This window comes from Lepidochelys kempii, chromosome 4 (assembly GCF_965140265.1).
Source record: "Lepidochelys kempii isolate rLepKem1 chromosome 4, rLepKem1.hap2, whole genome shotgun sequence".
In the NCBI taxonomy this organism is placed as follows: Eukaryota; Metazoa; Chordata; order Testudines; family Cheloniidae; genus Lepidochelys; species Lepidochelys kempii.
The window spans coordinates 11879186-11903300 of record NC_133259.1 but is presented as its reverse complement, the minus strand read 5'-3'; the positions used below and the strand labels follow the sequence as shown (position 1 = coordinate 11903300).

At 43.3% G+C, this 24115-nt stretch overlaps 1 protein-coding gene across 3 annotated transcripts in view; it reads left to right on the top strand.

The window, feature by feature from the left end:
* The window catches only part of NPFFR2 (neuropeptide FF receptor 2), a 36632-nt gene extending 13654 nt beyond the window's left edge, over positions 1 to 22978 (top strand). For 2 of the 3 annotated variants that reach the window (XM_073340020.1, XM_073340018.1), the window contains exons 2-6: positions 7978 to 8081; positions 10208 to 10267; positions 12850 to 13189; positions 19029 to 19128; positions 20981 to 22978. In XM_073340020.1, the coding sequence (XP_073196121.1) occupies positions 12862 to 13189; positions 19029 to 19128; positions 20981 to 21824 (1272 nt within the window). In that variant the 5' untranslated portion in view covers positions 7978 to 8081; positions 10208 to 10267; positions 12850 to 12861 and the 3' untranslated portion in view covers positions 21825 to 22978. Of the gene's footprint in view, positions 1 to 7506; positions 7559 to 7977; positions 8082 to 10207; positions 10268 to 12849; positions 13190 to 19028; positions 19129 to 20980 lie in introns of all 3 variants that reach the window. The other variant, XM_073340019.1, reaches the window with a different exon arrangement.
* The last annotated feature ends 1137 nt before the right edge of the window (positions 22979 to 24115 follow it).

Genomic DNA, 24115 nt, shown 5'->3' with positions numbered 1-24115 from the left:
CAGAGCTCGAAGCAGCTCATGTTATTCCAAGGGAGATCTCTAGCCAGTAGAATGTGATGTGCACAAAGTCATTCTTTATGGAATGGCCTGGAGACAACACAGGACATTCTAAACAAGCCACTTTAACTTCATACCCAGCCTGTAGTTCCCTACAGCCGAGGCCATTTTCCCTCATGGAATTAAAAAATAATCGGAAGGCAAAGGGTAGCCATAAACTGAGCTGTTCTCAAGCTGTAACAGAAATTACAAGCAGGGTTCCAAAGGGATCAATATTTAATGAACCTCTGTCTGTGTTTTATTAGAGAAATGGGCCCACGTCTGCAGTATCCTCCTTTGGCTGGTAGATTGGAGGAGGCAAAGGATGCACAAGTTCCATTCTTCCCCGGGCCTGTTTCCAAAACACTCCTCTGTGCTCTGCAGCTTCTTGTGGTGTGAACTGCCTGCGCTGATTCACACCTGCAGTGGAAATGTTCCAATCCCACAGTGTTCAGGGTCTTCTGCAGCCCTTCCTGTGGCTGCAGGATCTGGCCTCTCCTGAAGACCAAGGACCTGATCCAAAGCCTTTCCCCATCCATTGTACTCTTACCACTGAGTCAACAGGCTTTGCCCGTGGCCCTAGGGTCTCATCCCACATACACAGACAAACTACAAAACATGCCCAGTACTTTTTAATGCTGGTTTTAGCACAGTGCTGGTTATCAACATTTTTACAACTTTCTGCTAGTGAGTCCTAGTCTCTCTCTTTTGGAAAATGCACAATAAAAAGTAACAGCTCTGAAGGGGTCATTCTGGTCAAGTAAATATTATGCATTTGAAAAGGGTCTAAATATAATGCAAGTTGCACAGTCACTTAAATGTACACATTTGGGAGTCCTTATGTACCATACATAATATTACATTAAAAGAACATTACAGTTGCAAAATCAAGCATTCAAAAGCTAGGAAATGCGAGAATTAAGGTTGATCGGGCAACCTTAATTCAGTCCCCATGCGCATATGCATTATGATACAATATTTAATTACATGGTCTCATACCTTTTTCCCCCCACAGGACCTCTGAATGGGAAGTTTTTCAATATTTCTGTTTATCCTCAGTCAGTGTGTGGTCCCATGTATTATTTAAAGCACACTATCCAAACCCTGCCCTGAATACATTATTAATTTCCTCACGGGTATTTCTATGGTGATCTCATTACAGTGTCTGAGTGCTCCACAAGCTTTAATAAACTTATCTTCAAGACCCTGTGAGATTAGGTGATGTTATTCACCACAGAGAAGGAGAATAAAACAGAAGAGGGCATTTTTGTCATATATTTTTGGCAGTTGAAACGTGAGTGATGCAGCCTAGAAAAGTGTCTTCTTCAGTGACCGGTTCTATGAACAACTCTCACATTACTTCTCCTTTTGCTTTATTGCACTTGAGTTTGCGAGGTACCTTCAACGTCTGCTGAAGTTAATTGTGGTTTTAGGTGCACCAGGGATGAGCCATGGGGAGGCATAAGTAGCAGACTCATGTTCTCCTAGCTAATCTTAGAGTGGCTTGGGGGGAGGCAGTATGCTACAGTAATAGCTCTGCTAGTCAAAGCTTTGTGTCTAGCTTTCAGAACAGTATTTTTCATTGGCAAGATCCATTCACAGAGAGTAAAATCTGAGTTCTGCACATACACAGTAATGACTTTTTCTGTCGTTGAGCAGTGCAGTACTACCTGCATAATTAAATATCATAGATAACATCTATGCAGAAATTTTTCAATTTAGCAAGCTCTGTATTTTAATGCAGAAACAGATTCTGTAATGAAATCTTTATGCTCCTGTGTAGCTTATGAACTCCACAGGACGGAGCCTTTTACCTGTTAAATGGTGTTAATTAATTAATGGTTAAGACCAGTCCTCGCTTACAGACAGCCCCACACCCTGAAGCAAATACTCACCAGTAACTACACACCACACAACAGAATCACTAACCCAGGAACCAATCCCTGTAACAAACCCTGTTGCCTACTCTCTCCCCATATCTACTCTAGTGACACCATCAGAGGACCCAACCACATCAGCCACACCATCAGGGACTCATTCACCTGCACATCTACTAATGTGATATGTCATCATGTGCCAGCAATGCCCCCTGCCATATACATTGGCCAAAACCGGACAGTCTCTACGTAAAAGAATAAATGGATACAAATCAGACATCAGGAATGGTAACATACAAAAGCCAGTAGGAGAACACTTCAATCTCTCTGGACGTTCAACAACAGATTTAAAAGTAGCCATCCTTCAACAAAAAAACTTCAGAAACAGACTTCAAAGAGAAACTGCAGAGCTACAATTCATTTGCAAATTTAACACCATTAATTTGGGCTTGAATAGGGACTGGGAGTGTCTCGCTCACTACAAAAGCAACTTTCCCTCTCTTGGTGTTGACACCCCCTCATCAATTATTGGGAGTGGCCCACATCCACCCTGATTGAATTGGCCTTGTCAAGACTGGTTCTCCACTTGTGAGGTAACTCCCTTCTCTTCTTGTGTCAGTATATTTATGCCTGCATCTGTAATTTTCACTCCATGCATCTGAAGAAGTGGGTTTTTTACCCACAAAAGCTTATACCCAAATAAATTTGTTAAGTCTTTAAGTTGCCACCAGACACGTTGTTGTTTTTCACCTGTGGTGGTTGTAATCATTGCAAGAGCAAACTTTGGGGCTACAATTTCTGGTGGGGCTACAATTTCTGTCTATGGAGCTGCCCAAGAGCATTGCCGGTTCTGCATGTAAGTTCGAGTCTGCTAGCTCTGCAAGCCCAACCTTTGGCTGCAGACCAAGAGAGCTCAGCCTGGCTCAGAAGTAGGATGCAAAGGTGAGTCTTGCTTGTCAAGAATCACAGAAAAGTCTCCTCCAGATCAGGATTGTCTAAATGGTCCAGGCTAGGAATCCTTGCTGACCTGCAGAGCTTTCTTTCATGCTGCTGTAACAAGGATTTTTGAAATGCTTGGCAGGAGCTTCACAGCAGAGTTTGCTGTGTCTTTATGTTAGGTTGGAGCCCAGTGCTTTGACTGATGGATGCTGGCAGGATACGTTTCCCTTAAATAAGTAAACCCGTAGTCCAAGCATACAATGGACAGCTTTGCTTTCATGTCAAAAAGTGCTGAAATTATTAGTTATGAATGTTAAAAATATAGGGCAAACATTAACTTAACCATATATTCTTTTATGAAATCCAAAGCCCAAATGCTATTCATACTACTGCTCTAAACATGTATAAAAGCCTAACCATTAAGCATTTACAACACCCAGACAGTAACAAAACAGTTACAAATTTATGATCATTTATACTCACTGATGGACCAGACCAGAGAAGAGTCCTTTAATCCCAGTTCGCCGCAGTGTGACTGGACTGGATCTGATGAACAACCTCAAATTTATGGCTCTTCAGCAAACATAATTGCTAGTGTCAGTAACACCCAGTCAGGGACAGTTCACCCTTGCTACTTTCCTTTTTCTAAGGCCTTCCCTTCTTATCTCCTCTTCCCATCTTTCTTATCAACCGTTTTTCTTCTGTTGCCCTTTTCTTCACATGGGCCTCAGTTTCAAGATAACATTGGCGCGTGGGAAGGTTTGTGCTTATTTTTTACAAGATAGTTTTTCTTTGTCTTGTAGCTACAGCCCCCTCTTGTTGAGAGAAAACTTTCCTGTATTTTATTAGTTACTTTTTAAACCATACATCCTTCCCATTACATTGTGGTCTTCTAACTCATTGTTCTCACGGCCTTCCTGTACTTGCTGATTAGGATCTTTCTCTACTTACCACCACAAACTAGAAAGCAAACATATAGTTTTCTTAACCAAAATTAAGCTACCTTTAATTCTTTCATTCCATAGCTATCCCCCAGAGAGCTTAGGGGTGTGAGTGGTTTCTAGGGTCTGCTCCTCTGAATGATCCTCCGTGGGAACAAGAAGTTCACAGTGAATTTTGAGTCCTCTGCCTCCTCTGGATCGTGAGGGGCAGAGCTGTGAGAGACTGGGGGAACTTACTCTGTGGGCAGGACAGCTTGGGGAGGGAGAATTGGGAAGTTCACTCTCTTGAAGTGGAACAACAACGGTCTGCAGGTACAGAGGTTTCTTGTGAGCATCCTGGACAGATGCTTGATGGACCAGAGATGCTCTCAGCTTCCAATGCCTCACTGTCATTGGGCATAAGAGTCCAGAACAAATATCAAGCAGATGGAGTGGCAGAGGATAGATGTCATTGACCACATCTACTGGAGGGAGCATGCTTCCACATGGCCTGTCTGAGGCCTTGTCTACACTACGAAATTATGTCGAATTTATGGAAGTTGGTTTTGTAGCAAACATGGGATTGACTCAGCCAGGTCATTTCCCTTTTAAGTTTCGTTTCATGGCAATTCAGTCCTACCGGCAGTGCACTGTCTTTTAATCTGCAGCCAGCAGAAGATGATGGCTAGTCGTCATACTGCACCGTCTTCTGCCGAGCACCCAGGATATGACGATGGCTAGTGGTTGTACTGCACAGTCTGCTGCCAGCAAGATGTATAAAGATAGATGAAGCGGATCAAAACAAGAAATAGACCAGATTTGTTTTGTATTCATTTTCTCCTCCCTCCCTCCATGAAATCAATGGCCTGCTAAACCCAGTTTTGAGTTCTATCCTTGAGGTTTTGAGTTCTATCCTTGAGGGGGCCATTCTGTTACTCGCAAAACCACCCCCTTTGTTGATTTTAATTCCCTGTAAGCCAACCCTGTAAGCCATGTCATCAGTCACGCCTCCCTCCGTCAGGGCAACAGCAGACAATCGTTCCTCGCCTTTTTTCTGTGCAGACGCCATACTACGGCAAGCATGGAGCCAGCTCAGATCACTTTGGCAATTAGGAGCACATTAAACACCACACGCATTATCCAGCAGTATATGCAGCACCAGAACCTGGCAAAGCGATACCGGGCGAGTAGGCGACGTCAGCGCGGTCACGTGAGTGATCAGGACATGGACACAGACTTCTCTCAAAGCACAGGCCCTGGCAATGTGGGCTTCATGGTGCTAATGGGGCAGGTTCATGCGGTGTAACGCCGATTTTGGGCTCGGGAAACAAGCACAGACTGGTGGGACCGCATAGTGTTGCAGGTCTGGGATGATTCCCAGTGGCTGCGAAACTTTCGCATGCGTAAGGGCACTTTCATGGAACTTTGTGACTTGCTTTCCCCTGCCCTGAGGCACAAGAATACCAAGATGAGAGAAGCCCTCACAGTTGAGAAGCGAGTGGCAATAGCCCTGTGGAAACTTGCAAAGCCAGACAGCTACCGGTCAGTTGGGAATCAATTTGGAGTGGGCAAATCTACTGTGGGGGCTGCTGTGATGCAAGTAGCCAACGCAATCAAAGATCTGCTGATATCAAGGGTAGTGACCCTGGGAAATGTGCAGGTCATAGTGGATGGCTTTGCTGCAATGGGATTCCCTAACTGTGGTGGGGCTATAGACGGAACCCATATCCCTATCTTCGCACCAGAGCACCAAGCCGGCGAGTACATAAACCGCAAGGGGTACTTTTCAATAGTGCTGCAAGCACTGCTGGATCACAAGGGACGTTTCACCAACATCAACGTGGGATGGCCGGGAAAGGTACGTGACGCTTGCATCTTCAGGAACTCTGGTCTGTTTCAAAAGCTGCAGGAAGGGACTTTATAGGCATTTCAACATCCCCAACGGTTATTTTCTGGTCTGGGAATAGTTATCCTTGGGGACCCAGCCTACCCCTTAATGCCATGGCTCATGAAGCCGTACACAGGCAGCCTGGACAGTAGTCAGGAGCTGTTCAACTACAGGCTGAGCAAGTGCAGAATGGTGGTAGAATGTGCATTTGGAAGTTTAAAGGCGCGCTGGTGCAGTTTACTGACTCGGTTAGACCTCAGCAAAAACAATATTCCCACTGTTATTACTGCTTGCTGTGTGCTCCACAATATCTGTGAGAGTAAGGGGGAGACATTTATGGCAGGGTGGGAGGTTGAGGCAAATCGCCAGGCCGCTGGTTACGCGCAGCCAGACACCAGGGCGGTTAGAAGAGCACAGGAGGGCGCGGTGCGCATCAAAGAAGCTTTGAAAACCAGTTTCATGACTGGCCAGGCTACGGTATGAAAGTTCTGTTTGTTTCTCCTTGATGAAACCCCCCACCCCTTGGTTCACTCTACTTCCCTGTAAGCTAACCACCCTCCCCTCCTCCCTTCGATCACCACTTGCAGAGGCAATAAAATCATTGTTGCTTCACATTCATGCATTCTTTATTAATTCATCACACAAATAGGGGGATAACTACCAAGGTAGCCCAGGAGGGGTGGTGGAGGAGGGAAGGACAAGGCCACACAGCACTTTAAAAGTTTAAAACTTATTGAATGCCAGCCTTCTGTTGCTTGGGCAATCCTCTGGGGTGGAGTGGCTGGGTGGCCGGAGGCCCCCCCACCGCATTCTTGGGCGTCTGGGTGAGGAGGCTATGGAACTTGGGGAGGAGGGTGGTTGGTTACACAGGGGCTTTAGCGGCGGTCTGTGCTCCAGCTGCCTTTCCTGCAGCTCAACCATATGCTGGAGCATACGAGTTTGATCCTCCAGCAGCCTCAGCATTGAATCCTGCCTCCTCTCATCACGCTGCCACCACCTTTCAGCTTCAGCCCTCTCTTCAGCCCACCACTTACTCTCTTCAGCCCGCCACCTCTCCTCCCGGTCATTTTGTGCTTTCCTGCACTCTGGCATTGTCTGCCTCCACACATTCATCTGTGCTCTGTCAGTGTGGGAGGACAGCATGAGCTCAGAGAACATTTAATCACGCGTGTGTTTTTTTTTCGCCTTCTAATCTTCGCTAGCCTCTGGGAAGGAGAAGATCCTGTGATCCTTGAAACACATGCAGCTGGTGGAGAAAAAAAAGGGACAGTGGTATTTTAAAAGACACATTTTATAGAACAATGGGTACACTCTTTCACAGTAAACCTTGCTGTTAACATTACATACATAGCACATGTGCTTTCGTTCCAAGATTGCATTTTGCCTCCCCCCAGCGCGTGGCTAGCCTCTCATCCCTCCCCGTGGCTAACAGCGGGAAACATTTCTGTTCAGCTACAGGCAAACAGCCCAGCAGGAATGGGCACCTCTAAATGTTCCCTTAAGAAAAGCACCCTATTTCAACCAGGTGACCATGAATGATATCACTCTCCTTAGGATAACACAGAGAGATAAAGAAAGGATGTTTGAACGCCAGCAAACATACACTGCAATGCTTTGTTCTACAATGATTCCCGAGTATGTGCTACTGGCCCGGAGTGGTAAAGTGTCCTACCATGGTGGATGGAATAAGGCTGCCCTCCCCAGAAACCTTTTGCAAAGGCTTTGGGAGTATATCCAGGAGAGCTGCGAGTACCAGGGCAAATTAATCATTAAACATGCTTGCTTTTAAACCATGGATAGTATTTTAAAAGGTACACTCACCAGAGGTCCCTTCTCCATCTGGCAGGTCCGGGAGGCAGTCTTGGGTGGGTTCGAGGAGTACTGGCTCCAGGTCCAGGGTGAGAAACAGTTCCTGGCTGTCAGAAAAACCGGTTTCTCCACTTGCTTGCTGTGAGCTATCTACAACCTCGTCAATCATCATCATCATCATCATCTTCCTTTTCCCCAAAACCTGCTTCCGTGTTGCCTCCATCTCCATTGAAGGAGTCAAACAACATGGCTGGGATAGTGGTGGCTGAACCCCCTAAAACGGCATGCAGCTCATCATAGAAGCGGCATGTTTTAGGCTCCGACCTGGAGCGGCCATTTGTCTCTGGTTTTCTGTAGGCTTGCCTCAGCTCCTTAAGTTTCACGCAGCACTGCTTTGGGTCCCTGTTGTGGCCTCTGTCCTTCATGCCCTGGGAGAGTTTGACAAATGTTTTGGCATTTCGAAAACTGGAACATAGTTCTGATAGCACTGATTCCTCTCCCCATACAGCGATCCGATCCCGTACCTCCCGTTCGGTCCATGCTGGAGCTCTTTTGCGATTCTGGGACTCCATCATAGTCACCTCTGCTGATGAGCTCTGCACTCACCAGCAGGTAATTACTCCCCCCACCCCGCTCTCCTGCTGGTAATAGCTCATCTTAAGTGATCACTCTCCTTACAATGTATATTTTTTCATGGTCTGTGTGTATGAATAAAATCTGCTCACTGTACTTTCCACTTTATGCATCTGATGAAGTGAGCTGTAGCTCACGAAAGCTTATGCTCAAATAAATTGGTTAGTCTCTAAGGTGCCGCAAGTCCTCCTTATGTTTTTTTGGGGACTGGCTTCTTGTTTTTAAGAACACGTGGGATTAACTGTACTGCCAGTGTCCTACTTAAGCCTTCCAAATAGGCTGTGAAACTTAACTGATGCAGCAGCTTCATGCTGGCCCTCCGCATGGGTGTAAATTTCTTACATTTTGATTGCACAATCCCATTAGCTTTATAAAGGTATGTTACAGTGCTTTGTTTACCCTGCAAGACTATTGGGGATGCAGCATTGCTTGCACATGCTGCTTCATTCCTTGGTGTTTCGTTTACTTTTCATTAAGTATCTCAGTGAGTCTCAGCAGCAACCCTGCAATGTTGGTAGCGGGGCACCTCCACAGGTTTGTCTTGCTTAGTAACAAAATGAAGCCAAATATGACTTTTAAAATAAGTCAGAACTGCCCACCGATTTCTGGTGTTTCTACTGGGACAGAATGTGTCAGTATCTTAGTAGCCCAGCAGTGGAATAAGGTCCATATGTCACCTATGGTCTACCCAGAGCCTGTCTCTGGAGGTACGTCTACACTGCACAGATCTTATGGTGGCATATGGAGGACATGCACTGCATGCCCCTAGCAGGAGTACAAATAGCAGTGTAGACGGTGAGGCATTGCTTAGACGAGTAAACCCTGTGGATATGTACCATGCACAGCTCTCTCTCGACATGCCCAAGCAGTGCCTGTCCCGTCTACACTGCTGTTTTTGGCAGTGTAGTTTCCGGCTGCCTCCCTGCTGGCAGAGCCTTTCCCCACTGCAGGGAACTTCTGGAGCCTTTCCCTTGCCATAGATCAGAGCTAGCGAGGGAATTTACCCTATTCCAGCTCTAGTATACACATCCCTTCTTCAGAGCCCTGCCTCAAGGCCCAGTCCCGGGCGTCATTATTTGCCAGTATCTATATTCACACTCTGTTAACATACTTTTAATGCTCTTGGGCCTATCACAATTCTCCGTTAAAAAGAAGATCCTGCCAACATTTCCCTTCTCTCCCCATGACTAATCACGCTGGTGGATGCTCATAAGTTCAATTTACAACCCAGTCAAGAGAAACAAATATGGGAAGTGTCTTGAGAGCTTCCTTTCTTATTTATTATTTGTGTCTTCTGTCACCTATTTTAATATGAGGTTAATTGGTCTTATTATTAACTAAAATCAACACTGCTCCTTTGACCTAGTTATATATGCCTGATCAGTATATAAATAAGCCTGTTTTAATTAAATTACTTCCAAATTGTGAGTTGTACATTGGACAGAAATCTGACCTTATTCAGTACCTAATTTAGTTGAGTTTCAAAGTCTCCATCTGGAAGATAAAACTAAGAATCAGTTTAAACCACTTGGGTGCTGAAAAGAAGTTAGGGTGTCTGGAGTCGCTGCAGATGTCAAGACACCGATGTAGCTGTAATCTGGTGTCTCATATCAGTTTTACATGGGTTGTGTCACAAAGGTTAAAAGTCTGATATGGGTTAAGATGATCATTAAGAATGAGCAGGATCTCACAATTCTACTGGAGCTAGAGGGCAAAAATAGAGTGTGTGACATATAAACAAAGGCTGAAGCTAAAATTTCTGCACAGTATAACTCCAAGAGTTGGTGAAAGTGTGGTGGAAATATTTTGTCAGCTGTATTATTAATATTTGTTGTGTCTTTCAGGTTCAAGGTGAAGAAAAAAATCTTTCCTGCACAAAGATTTCTGCTTTTCACCTCCTTTTAATTTTATTTATAGTTTTATATAAAAGCATAGGGCCAGCAACAGAGCTACACCGATTTACATCAGCTGAGGATCTGGCCCATAAAGTGTTACGTATTACTGTGATATATTTTAGGCAGTGATCTACAAAGTTACTTTCTGTACAAGACAAATAATGCGAAAGGGTTTCATAACAAAATTTCCCTCTTTTTCTCCATTGGAAGGCTTTTCTGAACAAGGCTGATTTGCTGTGGGACTTGAGGCCTGCTTTTCAGAGGTGGTAGGTAAGTACCCCCAGTGTCCACTGAAGTCAGCCATTTTGGTTGGTGTGGTGTCCACTCATTTCTTGAGATGTACGGACATGCAAACCTGGGAACATCTGGGTGACTTATTGTAACTGCACCCACCAGGCAATCCTCTTGTTCTGTAGCAATCCTTGTACTCACATTGGTCTATATTAGCTCCCACACAGCATCTGCTGGGGACGGTCCTTGCAGAGCCCTCATTTCTGATTAAACGATCCCCTTTTCCTCTGAAGTTAGTGACCCCTTTCTCTCTGAGATCGATGACCAGGTTCCCTGACTTATGAACATCTGACAAAAGCATAGCCCTAAATGTGCAGACTCTGCCACCAATTACACACATGCAAAGTGAAACAAAGTTTGAAAAGAGAGAGACAAAAATATCTAAATAAAAATTAAACACAATAAAAGCATAGCTGGGCTGGCACTGAGAGAACAGGTTCAGCTCTTGGTTACAAATGAGTAGTAAAGCAAAGGAAAAGCGAACACTTTTATAATTTCCTTGTCTCTCTTTACAGCTGCACAACTCCTGTGAGTGGCATCCTATTTTGGTGTGCCACTGGTGGGCCAGCTTATGAACCCCTTCCTCACAAAGCAGTTCCATTGATGACAACGTTACTCATATGAGGAATAGCATTACAATCTGTCCCTAAACCCCTACATTCTATGCCCCAATATTTAGGTGGGAGCGGGAAAAAAAGCACTTCAAACATTGATGGAAACAAATAAGGGGAAAGACATGTTTTAAATTCCCATGCGCTTTCTTCTAGTTTGTTTGCAAAATATTATGGTTCATGCAGCAACCTTGTCATAGTAAAACTGAAAAATATGTTAGACCAAGTCTTTGCAGTGTGAAATTCTGCAAGATGTTCTGAAGTTCCAAGGCAGGTGAATGGTTCAGGTGGAAATGTTAACCAGCTGCATTCAAACAGGCTCAGCGACACCTATCTATTGAGCTACTATCAATACAGTATTATTACTGTGACTCAATAGCTGAGCTAGCGTATGATCCCTGACTCCTTAGCACAGCTGAGCAAGTTGGGTCACAGTTTGGCTTACAGTGTTATTTTCAATAGGTTACTGTGTGTAGTTTGATGGGTGGGGTGGGGAAGGGAAGAGAAAACTGTAGCGATCACATTGCCTCTAAGGGCCACTCTAGAATAGTCAACAACACTATTGAAATATCTGTGGGCAATTACTGACACAAGTTTGACATGGTCAGACTCAGATGCCTGTGTCATCAAAACACTCCCACCTCATTTCTAATACTAACAAACATCGCCACGCTACCATTCTTGGTGAGTCAAATCTACTGCGTTCCAGGATGATGCAGAACTAGGTTAGGTTTCTAATATACCCAAGGAAGGCACAAAGATGGGAAACATTTCACAAGCCAGCAAATTAAATAAAGCACAAAGAAACATAATTCAGTATTTATTATTATTATTTATAAATCGCATTACAGTAGTACCTAGATTCTTCAACCAAGATCAGAGCGCCATGGTGCAAGGTGCTGTACAAACACAGAATGAGAGATGACCTCTGCTTTAAGGATGTTACAATGCGAATACATGAGATGGACACAGAATGGGAAAAGCAGTATTATCTACTTTTTATAGATGGGGAGCTCACAGAGAGATGAAGTACGACTTACCCACAGTCACATTGGAAGTCAGCAGCAGAGCCAGGAAATGAATCCAGATATCTAGAGTCCCAGGCCAGCACCTTAACTGCTAGATGATCCTAAGCACAAAATATAAATTTCCTGGTTTAAATGTCTTATTTCTTGTTAAAAGAAAGAACAAACAACAAACAAAGTCTCTGTGAGCGAGAGAGGACAGTGATTCACTAATACTCTACACCTGAAGTGAAACACAGTCTCTCAGTTGCCATTGCAAGTAGGTAGCAACTTCTCTTCATTGGAAGGTGCAACTCACAGAAAACAGAACGACCACATCCCCTTTTAGATGCACAGCGATACGCACCACAGTAGAAATATCCTGACGTTAAAGTCTCATGATATCTTATGATCTACAGTTGCTAGAAACAAAAGCCTCATCCCATCAGAAAGGGAGGATTCCTAGATTCCTAATGACTGAAATCTCCTTATTCTAGCTCTGAGGGGTGTGAAGTACCAGATGGAAAGGCCTACATTTTTTAAAGTGGCCATTAATTTTGGGTGCCCAAATTTAAACACAGCGCCCACAGAAGCCACGTCTAAGCAGGAGGCCCAAGCTGTCTCAAACTGGACACCCAGAAACCACAGCACCCAAATTAGTGAAGGAAAGAAGGAATAACTTTGATGGTACATTGTATATTTTGGGGAAAAAAAAAAAGCAGCAGCTGTTTGTGGTTGCTCAGGCGATGGGCTGCTATAATCAGTCCTGGCAAATATGAGTGGGCAGAGGGCAGGTGCCAGATGTGGTATATATATAATTGTTTGTACAGGTATTACAAGATTATAAAACAACAGCAGTGCCTATTTTAATGGGAAATGGGCACACAGATCCCTTTAGGCAGCTTTCAGGCATATTATAATGTGCTCTTGTTTTTAATCTTACAAGGCACAACTCAATATGAATGAGGAAGTGGATTCCAATTCTTCACTCAGTTGGCCTCAGATGCTGAGTTTCAATGGGACATACACGCATCCATACCCAGACCACAACATTTCCTATGTGGACTTCTACCTTCATCAGCCAGCAGTGGCAGCCGTCTTCATCATCTCCTACCTCCTCATCTTCCTCCTGTGTATGCTTGGCAATGGAGTGGTTTGCTTCATTGTTCTGAGGAACAAGCACATGCGCACAGTCACAAACCTCTTCATCTTGAATCTGGCTGTCAGTGACTTACTGGTGGGGATATTCTGCATGCCCACCACTCTCCTGGATAACATCGTAACAGGTAGGTAGAACCTGATGATATAAATGTTGGAGCGATCATGGAAATCTCCTACAGAGTTTGGTTCTCACTCAGGATGTGCAAAAGAAGAACCAACAAAAATCTTTGCCCAAGCCTGCCCTGGACTAGAGCCCTAAATATATATCGAGTTCAAGAACATGCAGAGCCAGATCTTTGGCCCCTGCTTTGGCTTCTGGGCACCATGAGAGTGATTCAAAGGCGCCAGGAAGCTGCCATCACAGCATAGGTGGTCTCACTACCCTTAGTGAGGGTGAAACCCGCCCCCACAATGGTAAAAAGTCAGCATAGCTAGCTCTTCACCACCACTTCCAACTCCCCCTGGCATCAGGGGGTTATGGGGGAAGGCGATGTGTGTTGGAGGCATGAGTTAGCATGCCCCGAGGCTACTCGGACGTACAAAAGGGAGCCAGTCCAATCCCTGGCTGCCCCCCAGGATCGAGAGGGCACCAACTTGGCCGCCTTTCCCATCACTTCCGTGGTCCTGCAGTGAGTGAAGCTTGGCTGGACCTAAGGACCTGGCCTCCAGTTCACATTTTTTCTTCATTGTTTTTCACGTCCCTGCACTTCCAAGTCCTAGCCAGAGCTGGGAATGGAAATTAGACCATGAGCCAATCTCCCCTCTTTCTGTTTCCAGATGGATTAAAATCAGACCGCTTAAAAAAAAAAACAACCTCACAACATATTCTTTTTTTTGTAAAACCTCAAACCCAGTTTTGCAGCCTCCAAAGGCTCAGAGATATGTCAGAACCTTCTGAGATCTGCCTGTCACCAATCCTCAACTAACCATGGCAGAGGTCACCAAAACGGCATACAGGGCTGTCGTCAATAGTGAGTGGTTGCCAGTCATTCACGCATACGCACAGCTAGGGCATATCTGTTTCTTCAGGGTACCTCACGCATTCCTAGAAGGCCAGCACACTAGGTGTACAACAGCAAAGCTCTGTTGACTTCAGTTGACCAAAGACTGGTGTAACCGAGAGCAGAACCAGGAACAGACTAGGAAATAGCGTGGCAACTGTGTGTGATCAGTTGGCAAATTTTGACTTTTTATATTGACTATATGCTAGAATTTTCATGTGGTTAATTTAATATAGGTATATATATATATATACACACACACATTTTTCATTTAAATAGGTATTGTCAGCCCTGCGATTGGACACAATTACACAATGTGATGAGTATTAGTGGTAATAACTTTATACATTTCTTCCCCACATATTTTTTGACAAGTGTCCACACCCAGTGCTGTGATATAAGCCAGTTAGAAGCCTGCGTTAAACTACACACCTTTCTTCCTCTCTTCCCCCTTTCTGTCACATAAGTTGGCTGTATAGATTTCAAAGTCCTGTCTACCCTTTCTGAGGTCCATCAGTATCATTTTTGGACAGGTGTGCATTTATGGTGCCATACAGCTTGAGAAAACCCTATTTTTTTTAAATCTATTCTTATGAGACTGACTAAAGCCGAACAAACATATATATATATTTCATGCCCTTTCCTTACCTTTTAGGAAAATGTGCTTTTATGCAGTTAGCATAAATCTAAATATATTCAATTAAATCATTGTACAAAACTACTAGTACAATTCTAAATCAATTAAATAAATGCAGAAAGGCTTGGTGACAGAGGCGTAAATGGGAAATAATATATATTTAATGCATTTTGCCTCTTTTCAGATGAAATTATTCTGGTATGCCGTTAGTACCATTCGGTATAAATCAAATTAAATAAACACTCAGATGCTGCAGAGGAGTTTGCGGAAAAAAAACACTCCTCATTTGCTGAGCCAATCAAAAGGTATTTTTAATGATCTTTAATGGAATTATACATCAGAGCACATTAAAATGTACCACATTTTCCTGAGTCAGCTGCAGGTTTTCTTTAACCCTGTGGCTTTTTATGGAACTATGCATAGGAGCATATTAAAATACAAATTAAAACTTAAATACCAAAATCAGAAGAAGCACACATCTAGATTTATTTATCAAACTTTAAAAAGACCCTTATGTACTATCTACTAGTGAGCCAGGTTTTTAATTTTCAACCAGGAATAAAGTTTTCTCTTTCTAATAAATCCCTCTAACAGCTGTCTTTAAAATCTGGTAGCAGCTGTCTTTCAAAACTGGTAGAGAGCCCCTAGAGGTATCATAGGTTTAATCTCTATTCATATTCCATTTGCTCAAAGGAATACCTTTCGTCTTATCTTTTTACATTTATTAGAAATTAGGACCTATTGGCTTAAACTGTATAAGAGGCCTTTTAATTTTAGTACATTTTTACCTAATTAATTGCATAGGATATAAAATACCCTATAGAAGCAGTTTATAAGTATGTATTTACCCTGTCATGGAAATTTATCATTTGTGAATTGCAAAGAATGTATTAGTTTCAAGGACACAGCAAAAGAACCCTTGCTTCCATAGTTGTGTTAGAGTAAAACAAGCATGCAAACAAACAAAAAATCATATTTTTGATGAGTAGCTATTGACAAAAGAGCCTGTCTAGCACTTGTGTACCTATCAGAGGAATGTTCGTCTAGATTTCTGTATCAAATTTTAAAAATCTATTTAATTTCAAATTATTTTAACAGATATAATGGTATGCATAGTATGTGAGCAATGCAACATAATGGCACTCAAACCACACGGGATACATAGACACAGCTTTGAATTTGTCTGGTTAAGACCATAGCCCATTGTATGGGTTGTATTACTTCTACGACATTGAATAATAGGTGTTTTGTTTTTTTAAAGATAAGACAAGACTTTGTGTTCCAAGTATCCTTTATTTTATGTATTATCTAAGCTCCCACATGCATTTTGGATCTCAGAGCCTGCTGTTAATATTTGAAGAATGACTGCATAGACTTTCATAGATTCAAAGATACTAAGGTCAGAAGGGACCATTATGATCATCTAGTCCGACCTCCTGCACAACGCAGGCCACAGAATCTCACCCACCCACTCCTGTGAAAAACCTCTCACCTATGTCTGAGCTATTGAAGTCCTCAAATTGCGGTTTAAAGATTTCAAGGAGCAGAGAATCCTCCAGCAAGTGACCTGTGCCCCATGCTACAGAGGAAGGTGAAAAAGCTCCAGGGCCTCTTCCAATCTGCCCTGGAGGAAAATTCCTTCCTGACCCCAAATATGGCGATCAGCTGAACCCTGAGCATATGGGCAAGATTCACCAGCCAGGCACCCAGGAAAGAATTCTCTGTAGTAACTCAGATCCCACCGCATCTAACATCCCATCACAGGCCATTGGGCCTATTTACCATGAATATTTAAAGATCAATTAATTGCCAAAATCATGTTATCCCATCATACCATCTCCTCCATAAACTTATCGAGTTTAATCTTTGGTTTTGTTGCTACTGTTTTTGGAATATATAAAATAAAAGGCATCTTTATCTTTTTTTTTGTGCCTAATCTTAGCCCGTACACTAGTGTACAATGTTAAAATAGTAGAGGAATTTTTACCCTGATCATTGAGCTACCACCAACTTTGCTGCTATCATTAAACTAGAGATTTAAACTAGAATACCCACCAAAAGGAGCACACATCTACAGTTATCTAACATATCTAAATAAATTTTTCCACACATTCCCTCTTATATGTTTATTTAAAACTAATAAAGAGCCCCTAATGGTATTACAAACCCTGAGCCCCTCATCCCCAAATATTCCTATATTTCTCCCACCGACTCATAAATGTTATGTATTTCTTCACGTAACTTTGAATTATTGGAAATTAGCTCCTTTGGCTCAAACTATGCAAGAAGTCTGTTAATTTTGGTAGTTTTGCCTGGTGGAAAACATAGCATTCAAAAAACAAGAGAAAACAAACAAACAAACCATCTTGCAGACAGTTTACAATGCTGCATTTCTTTCTTATACTGGATGTAAATTAAGCAAGTTTAATTTCCAGGAGAATACAAACCCCTCACTCACAGAGCAACAATCCATAATTCTGTAACAGTTTGAAGCACAGAGATAAAAATGTTATTTGTTTTGTTTGTTGTTCATTAGACTTCTAATGAAACCTCAAAATGTTTATCAGAAGGAAATGGAGAGGCTGGTACCCAATGAACATCTCTTTTACCATCAGATATCAGGAAGAGAAGGGTAGAGAAGTGAAGGATGGGAGTTTGTGTGGATGACAGATGTTGCAATTTTTATCTCTGTACTCCAAACAAATAGAAAAGCATAGACCATGAAAATTTGTTTGTGCTCTTTTTTTTACTATAATACATCTCTGTAAATGAGGGGGTTGTTTGCTGAATCCTGGAAATAAAACTGCCTTCTCAATTCACAAACGATGAATGTTTAATCCAGGTGTGACCATCATGGAGCTGCTATATATTAAGCTATGAATCATATTTAATAATGATATGAATATTGTAAGTGACCTGGTCAGTGAGGTAAACTAGCTGTATAATTACGAAAATTTGGAAAACCCATGCAATATATATCATCACTTCCCATTTATTCTTCTGAATAAAATTTATGTATTTATTTAGATTTGAGCTAGTTGCATAAAAGCATATTTTCCTAAAAAAATTATTTGTATTATTTATTTAAAGATTCACATAAGGATGCATTAAATAGAAAATAAACACTCTTTGTTTTCCAAAATGGTGGCACGGCAGTGAAAATGCGCACAGGTCCAGAAACGATACCGAGGCACTTTTGAAATTTAGGAAAGGGCTGGCAGGACCTTCATAGCCATGTAACCAGATAAAAAGAGGGTGGGAAATGGGAGGGACATGATGTCTAAAATGAAATTTTGATTGGTGCATTATTGTCCGGTGTCACACAACAGAGGTGGGACATTGACACCTGCCAACCAATACAATGTGATGAAAGGTACAGAGTTATTACTGGCTTCAGAGCAGCAGCCGTGTTAGTCTGTATCCGCAGAAAGAACAGGAGGACTTGTGGCACCTTAGAGACTAACAAAGAGTTATTACTATGGCTATTTGCAATCAGTGTTGGGAATTAAACACATTCAGAGGTGGTGAAGGAGACAGTCTATGTTAGATGTACAGTCACACTCCATTAGCCCTACTCACAGACATTTGTAAGGGGGTCTGAAGTAGTCTTTGCTGGTGGAACTTACATGCTGAGAAACCAGGAAGTGTAATTTAAAATAAGATGTGGTCATCTTCAACACACACCTTCCTATATCTTCTCCTAATTGCTTTTTTTGCTACATTCCTCCTTTCTACCCCTTGGCACGTGCGTTTTCCCAGATTAGATGCTGTTGCTCTCTGTTAGATTCAGTAGACTCTGTTGGTCTGATGTAGAGATGACATGTAAAGGGTGGCGTGTAAATTGTTGGTAACTAGGAATGAGTTTAAGTGATTAACCAAGTCTAAGTAATTCTAATGGAGTCTAAGTTGATACACACTGTGGGGGGCTAGGAGAAGGTGAAAGTTATACCTCTGTAAGGTAAGGTCCCTGTTTTATATGGAAGCGTGCGAAACCATTGCAGCTATAGTGTCTATCTCCCTTTCCTCTCACATGGTGCTGCTTTAACCGGTGCTCATGCTAATGCTTCAGATACATGTGTGCTGCGATCAGTCATCAGAAGAACATCTCTGGCCAGACTTTGACATTAATCTCGGCCCCCCTTTTATTACCTTGTGGTGGGGCACTGTGCACCATCATTCACCTGCCCTTGGACAGCATTATGCCTGGGGGGAGCACTTCAGCTCTGGGAGTGTTCTGGGAAGGATGCTCCTTTACTGAGCCTTCAGTGCTGAAGTGACATGGAAGCAATTTACCTTTTTATGGCTATTTCAATTTGTACCTTCCAGGATGGCCCTTTGGCAGCATGGTCTGCAAAATGAGTGGGATGGTCCAGGGAATCTCTGTCTCAGCCTCCGTTTTCACTTTGGTTGCAATTGCAGTTGACAGGTAAGATGATGTAAAGCTCTGAAACTAATATTCAGTAAAAAAACCAAAACAAATATATTGCTTATCATCCCGGGATCCCCAGCATTTTTACAATTACCAATTCATCCTCATAACACCCTGATGAGATGGGGTGTATTGTGCCCATTTTAGGGATGGGCAGAATGAGGCATGGCTAGGTTAAAGTTTGGCCATCATCATTTTTTCCCCCACTTGATTTCCATAAAGATGGTAGAGGAGCAGGCATTGCAGGGGAACCCCCTTAGTGTGGCTCCATCTCTCCCGCCTGCTGCTTGCAGAGCTGAGAACAACGGGTCTATATTCTGAGCCCAGGGCCCTCTGATCTGCTGCTGAGGGAAGGGGAGAGAAGTCTGAGAGTCCCCATCCCCCAGCAGAGCAAGGAATTCGCCCATCCCTGTCTGGGGAGAGTGCCCCAGAGGGGGCTGGCAGATCCTGTGTCTGCTACTCTCCCTTCAGGTGGCAGATCAAAGAGCTGCTGGGACCAGAAGGCCCCCTCCCAGGTCTGTAGCAGCAGCAGGAGGGGTGGCAATTCCATGCTCAGGGCCAAGATCACAGGACTTGGCCTGCTGGGCTACTCTAAAGAGCTCCTCCTCCCTCCCAGCCTGCCCATCTTTTATGAAGGGATGTATGTCTTCTCCCATCCCCGAGCCAGGCTGCTCTGGGTCCCTCCTGGGGGTAGGGGAGGATGTTATAAATACTTTTTCCCAGCCTCTATTTCTGCCTCTTCAATGCTGTGGGGAGGGTGTTTCTCCCTTGTTCCCCGCCCAGAATACCACTGGGGTAGTGAGATAGCCAGTTGCTTCGCCTCAGACCCCTGCTGCCGCTCTCATCTCATTTTGGGAGCAGGGGTAGGTCTCTCCCTTCCTGCCCCAGATTCCTAGCCGCTTCCTTCTCCCTTCGACGCCACCCTTCCCCTTCTTTGAAGCAGCTGCAGTCTCTTCAGGCAGCTTCCGCTGGCCCCACCCCTGTGGTGAGGTAGCAGTCTGCTGAAGCACAAGGAGGGATTCGGTCGAGGATGGTCAAAATTAGCATAAAATAAACTTCTTTTTTTAAACCCAAGATTGGCCATTTGTTGGGTCTGACCCTTTTTTAATGGCGAGTGATGTCAGTGAGCAAGACCACATTTGATGCGACTGTCCAGTGTCACACAACAGAGAAGAGGCAGAGCTGTGTATACAGCTCTGCATCTGGGGGCCTGGCCCAATGCTCTGTCCAATAGACCAAACCCCCCAGGCCGTGCACCTCCTTCCTAAGACGTGGTAGAAAATTTCTTGTTCGTCAAGTACTGCAGGCCCAGCGAGAGAAGCTGATTTGCAGTGGAAGTAAATGTTTATGAATCAGCTGTTCCAAAACTGTGGTCCATGTGCTTCCGGTTGGCAGAACTGATTAGTCACACGGTGCTGACTCCTCCTCATGGCCAGCTGCTAAATGACATTGAGACACCTAAAACTACATGACATACTTTCCTAACGCCACCTTTCCACGTAAGCAGCTATTGCTGTTGCCACAGGAATGTTCTTCAACTGTCACTGGGCAGAGAGGTGGCCCAGCCAATCGTGACTAGGAAGGGAACGGTCTATGAGGCAATTTCTCTACTGACATACGGACCACACTGTCAAGTTTGAGGACCCCCTGTTACAAATCATGGGCCAGATCTTCAGCTGGTGTCAAATGCAAAATTCCACTGATGTCACTACATTGATTTACACCAACTGAGGCCCTGACTGCGCATGCGTATTTCTTAGGTTTAAAATAAATGATTGAACTGGGTTTTATTGACATTGGTTATATGGCTTTTAGATCTATTCTCTGGCATTTCATCTCTTCACTGCAGGTTCCGATGCATTGTTTACCCATTTAAGCAGAAGCTCACCATATCAACTGCGGTTGTCATTCTAGCAGTCATCTGGGTTCTGGCTATTGCCATCATGTGTCCGTCTGCAGTCATGTTGCAGGTACAAGAGGAAAAGTATTTCAGGGTGATCCTCGGCTATGGCAATCAAACCAGCCCTATATACTGGTGCCGGGAGGACTGGCCCAACCAGGAAATGAGAAAGATCTATACAACGGTGCTGTTTACCAACATCTATCTGGCCCCCCTTTCACTCATCGTCATTATGTATGCCAGGATAGGGATCGCTCTCTTCAACAAAGCGGCACCTGTACAGGGAAAACAGAGCCAGGAGCAGCGCCACTCCGTGTCCAAGAAGAAGCAGAAGGTGATCAAAATGCTCATCGTTGTGGCTTTGCTTTTCATCCTGTCCTGGCTCCCCTTGTGGACTTTGATGATGCTCTCAGACTATGCCAATCTGACAGCGGTCCAACTGCAGATCATCAACATTTACATCTACCCCTTCGCTCACTGGCTGGCCTTTTTCAACAGCAGCATCAACCCGATCATCTATGGCTTCTTCAACGAGAACTTTCGCCGAGGCTTCCAGGCAGCCTTTAAGCTTCAGCTCTGCTCTGGGGAAATGATGCGCAGGGAGTTCTACTCCCAGCGGGGCCAAAGCAATGCCATATTACCGGCAACCACCCACCAGCTGCTGGAGGACCAACCTTCTCAAAATGCCAAGGATGAGGGGAAACCAATTCAGAGAGGGAACTGGATGAACAACCAGCACGACTTGATGATGGAAGACCTAGAAAAGGCAACCAACGACAATGGAGTAAAATGAAATTTGCTGTGAACTGGTTTATTCCAACTTCCCTTGGCAGAGTCTGATGTGGTGTGAGGTTCACACGATTTAAGCCCAGTCCCCTCGCTGGCAAAAACAAAACAAAACACATCTTAAGAAGTTACTATTGTAAAGTATGTATAACTTGTATAATATCTGGTTGCTTGGACTAGATATGAGGCCTAATTCTGCCCCCCTTTATACCAATGTAAATCAGGAACAACTCCAATATAAGTATAAGTGAGAGCGGATTGAAGACCACTGATTTAAATGGAGATGCTCCTGATTTACATTTGGAGAGTAGAATCAAGCCTGTATTGTTTTAGTTTTACACTGTTCTCAGAATCGGTGAAACAGGGTTGCATAAAGTTTTGTTAGAGAAATGTTACAGCATGTAATGCTATTATTAATCCATACAACAGTTTTGTCAGAGTAGAATTGGAAGAGGTTATTGATTTATTTAAAATCCACTTAGACTTTGAGGTTTGGACTGGGTGCAAATCGTGGAATGATTCTGCTGGAACATTTTCATTATTTTTTCATTAGCCAATTTTGGACACGATCAAAATTTTATTTTGCAGATTAGGATGGTGGTTTATGAGACTAATGAAAAATCCTCAACTTTTAATTGAACAGTACCAATTTTACAAAGTCAGGATAATCGAACACACCCTCATTTTTACAAGTTAGCTGTTAAATTCACTTCATTTATTAATAGCCCCTCCCAGTATCATTGTTTTATATTTATGGATCAGACATATTAGCCTGTTCCTGAAATCATTCATTCTGCTATGTTACCATTACCATTACCTCAAATGTTAGAGATTTGCTTAATAGATCAGCATTAATGTTTTAATATCTCTGAATGTAGAATATTGTGCCACCCAGCTTCCAGGCAAATGTGTAATTTGTCTTCACAGTGCTTCTGGCCTGGAGATGTTGTATGCTGTCTGTTTTTTTAATATATCTGCCTGTTTGAACTGGTGTGAGGTATGCAGCTTCTATGGCTTCTTATTTGTTCCACTTTCTGGCTGATTCTTTAGTTAATTTTGTGATTGAACTGTCATTTCAGTTTCTCTTTGTCTGAGAAATAAAAAGGATTAAGGATGTGAGAAATAAAGGAAAAGCTGCTTTTATGCTGCAATTTTGGTGGGTTCTCAGCATCTTGTTCTTATATTTTTTCAAATCTTTGATAAAGAAATATCTTGCCAAAATATCGTGTTCAGTGTCTAAGTTGCACAGTTTGATGGTAGCAGTACTGGAGACCATGACGTAATTGCTCCACCAAGAGACAGTAACAGGAGTATTTTATGGTTCCGATCCTCCAATCAGGTCCGCAGGGGCAGAGACTTACACCCACACAGAGCTTCACTGAAGCCAAAGCACACACGCTTCTGAAATCACTGGGGTTCCACATGGACACAAGGCTCCATCCACACAGGATAGGCACTGAACTCTAAGGTAGGCACTGAACTCTAACTACCTGAGCTATTCAAAGGTATGACATGGTTATTGATTTTTAAGGGTAGGCACTGATCTCTAACTACCCGAGCTAGTCAAAGGAATGACATGGTTATTGATTTTTATTAGGATTATTACTTCATTATTTTTATGTTGTATGCAGTGCTGTCAATTTGACATAGCAGAGTGGAACGGCTGAGCTATTGGGTTACTGCCAAAATTGGTATGACTATAAAGACTTCCAGAAAGTCCTATTACCCTCCTATGCACCTTTAAAAAGAAAGTCGATTTAGGACAGAAGATAAAATACAGGCGTTCAAAAGCCTCCCCCAATAGATAAACTTTCCTATTTTTTTCTTTTATTTGGCAGAGCACAGCCACAAATTAAACATAGAACTTTACAAAACACAGAGTAAGGCATGTACCCTGCAGCAAAAAGCTTATTGACTGACAGAGACAAGCCAAAGGTGAGACAAGACTACAATATAAGTGAAGGAGAGTGTAAAGAAGTTATTGGTGAGGATAATGAGGGATGAAGGATTTCTGGAAGACATGGGTTATAAAGAGATGGTGCTTAGCAGACAATAAAACAGAAACTGTTCCAAGTGCAGGAAGCTCCATTACTGGAGGCACAAAGCAGACCACGATCTGCCTATTTTTGTGTGTGTGTGTTGTTGTTGTTGTTGTCGTCATCTAGTGTCTGGCCCACAGGGATGATAAGAGATTTACTACCAACTCCAGTTATCATAGGGTCTGGTCTCAGCTCTCCGGGTGGGAGAGTGTGACTTGCTCTATAGCTGTGTGCATGGGAGTATTAGAGAACAGGGAGC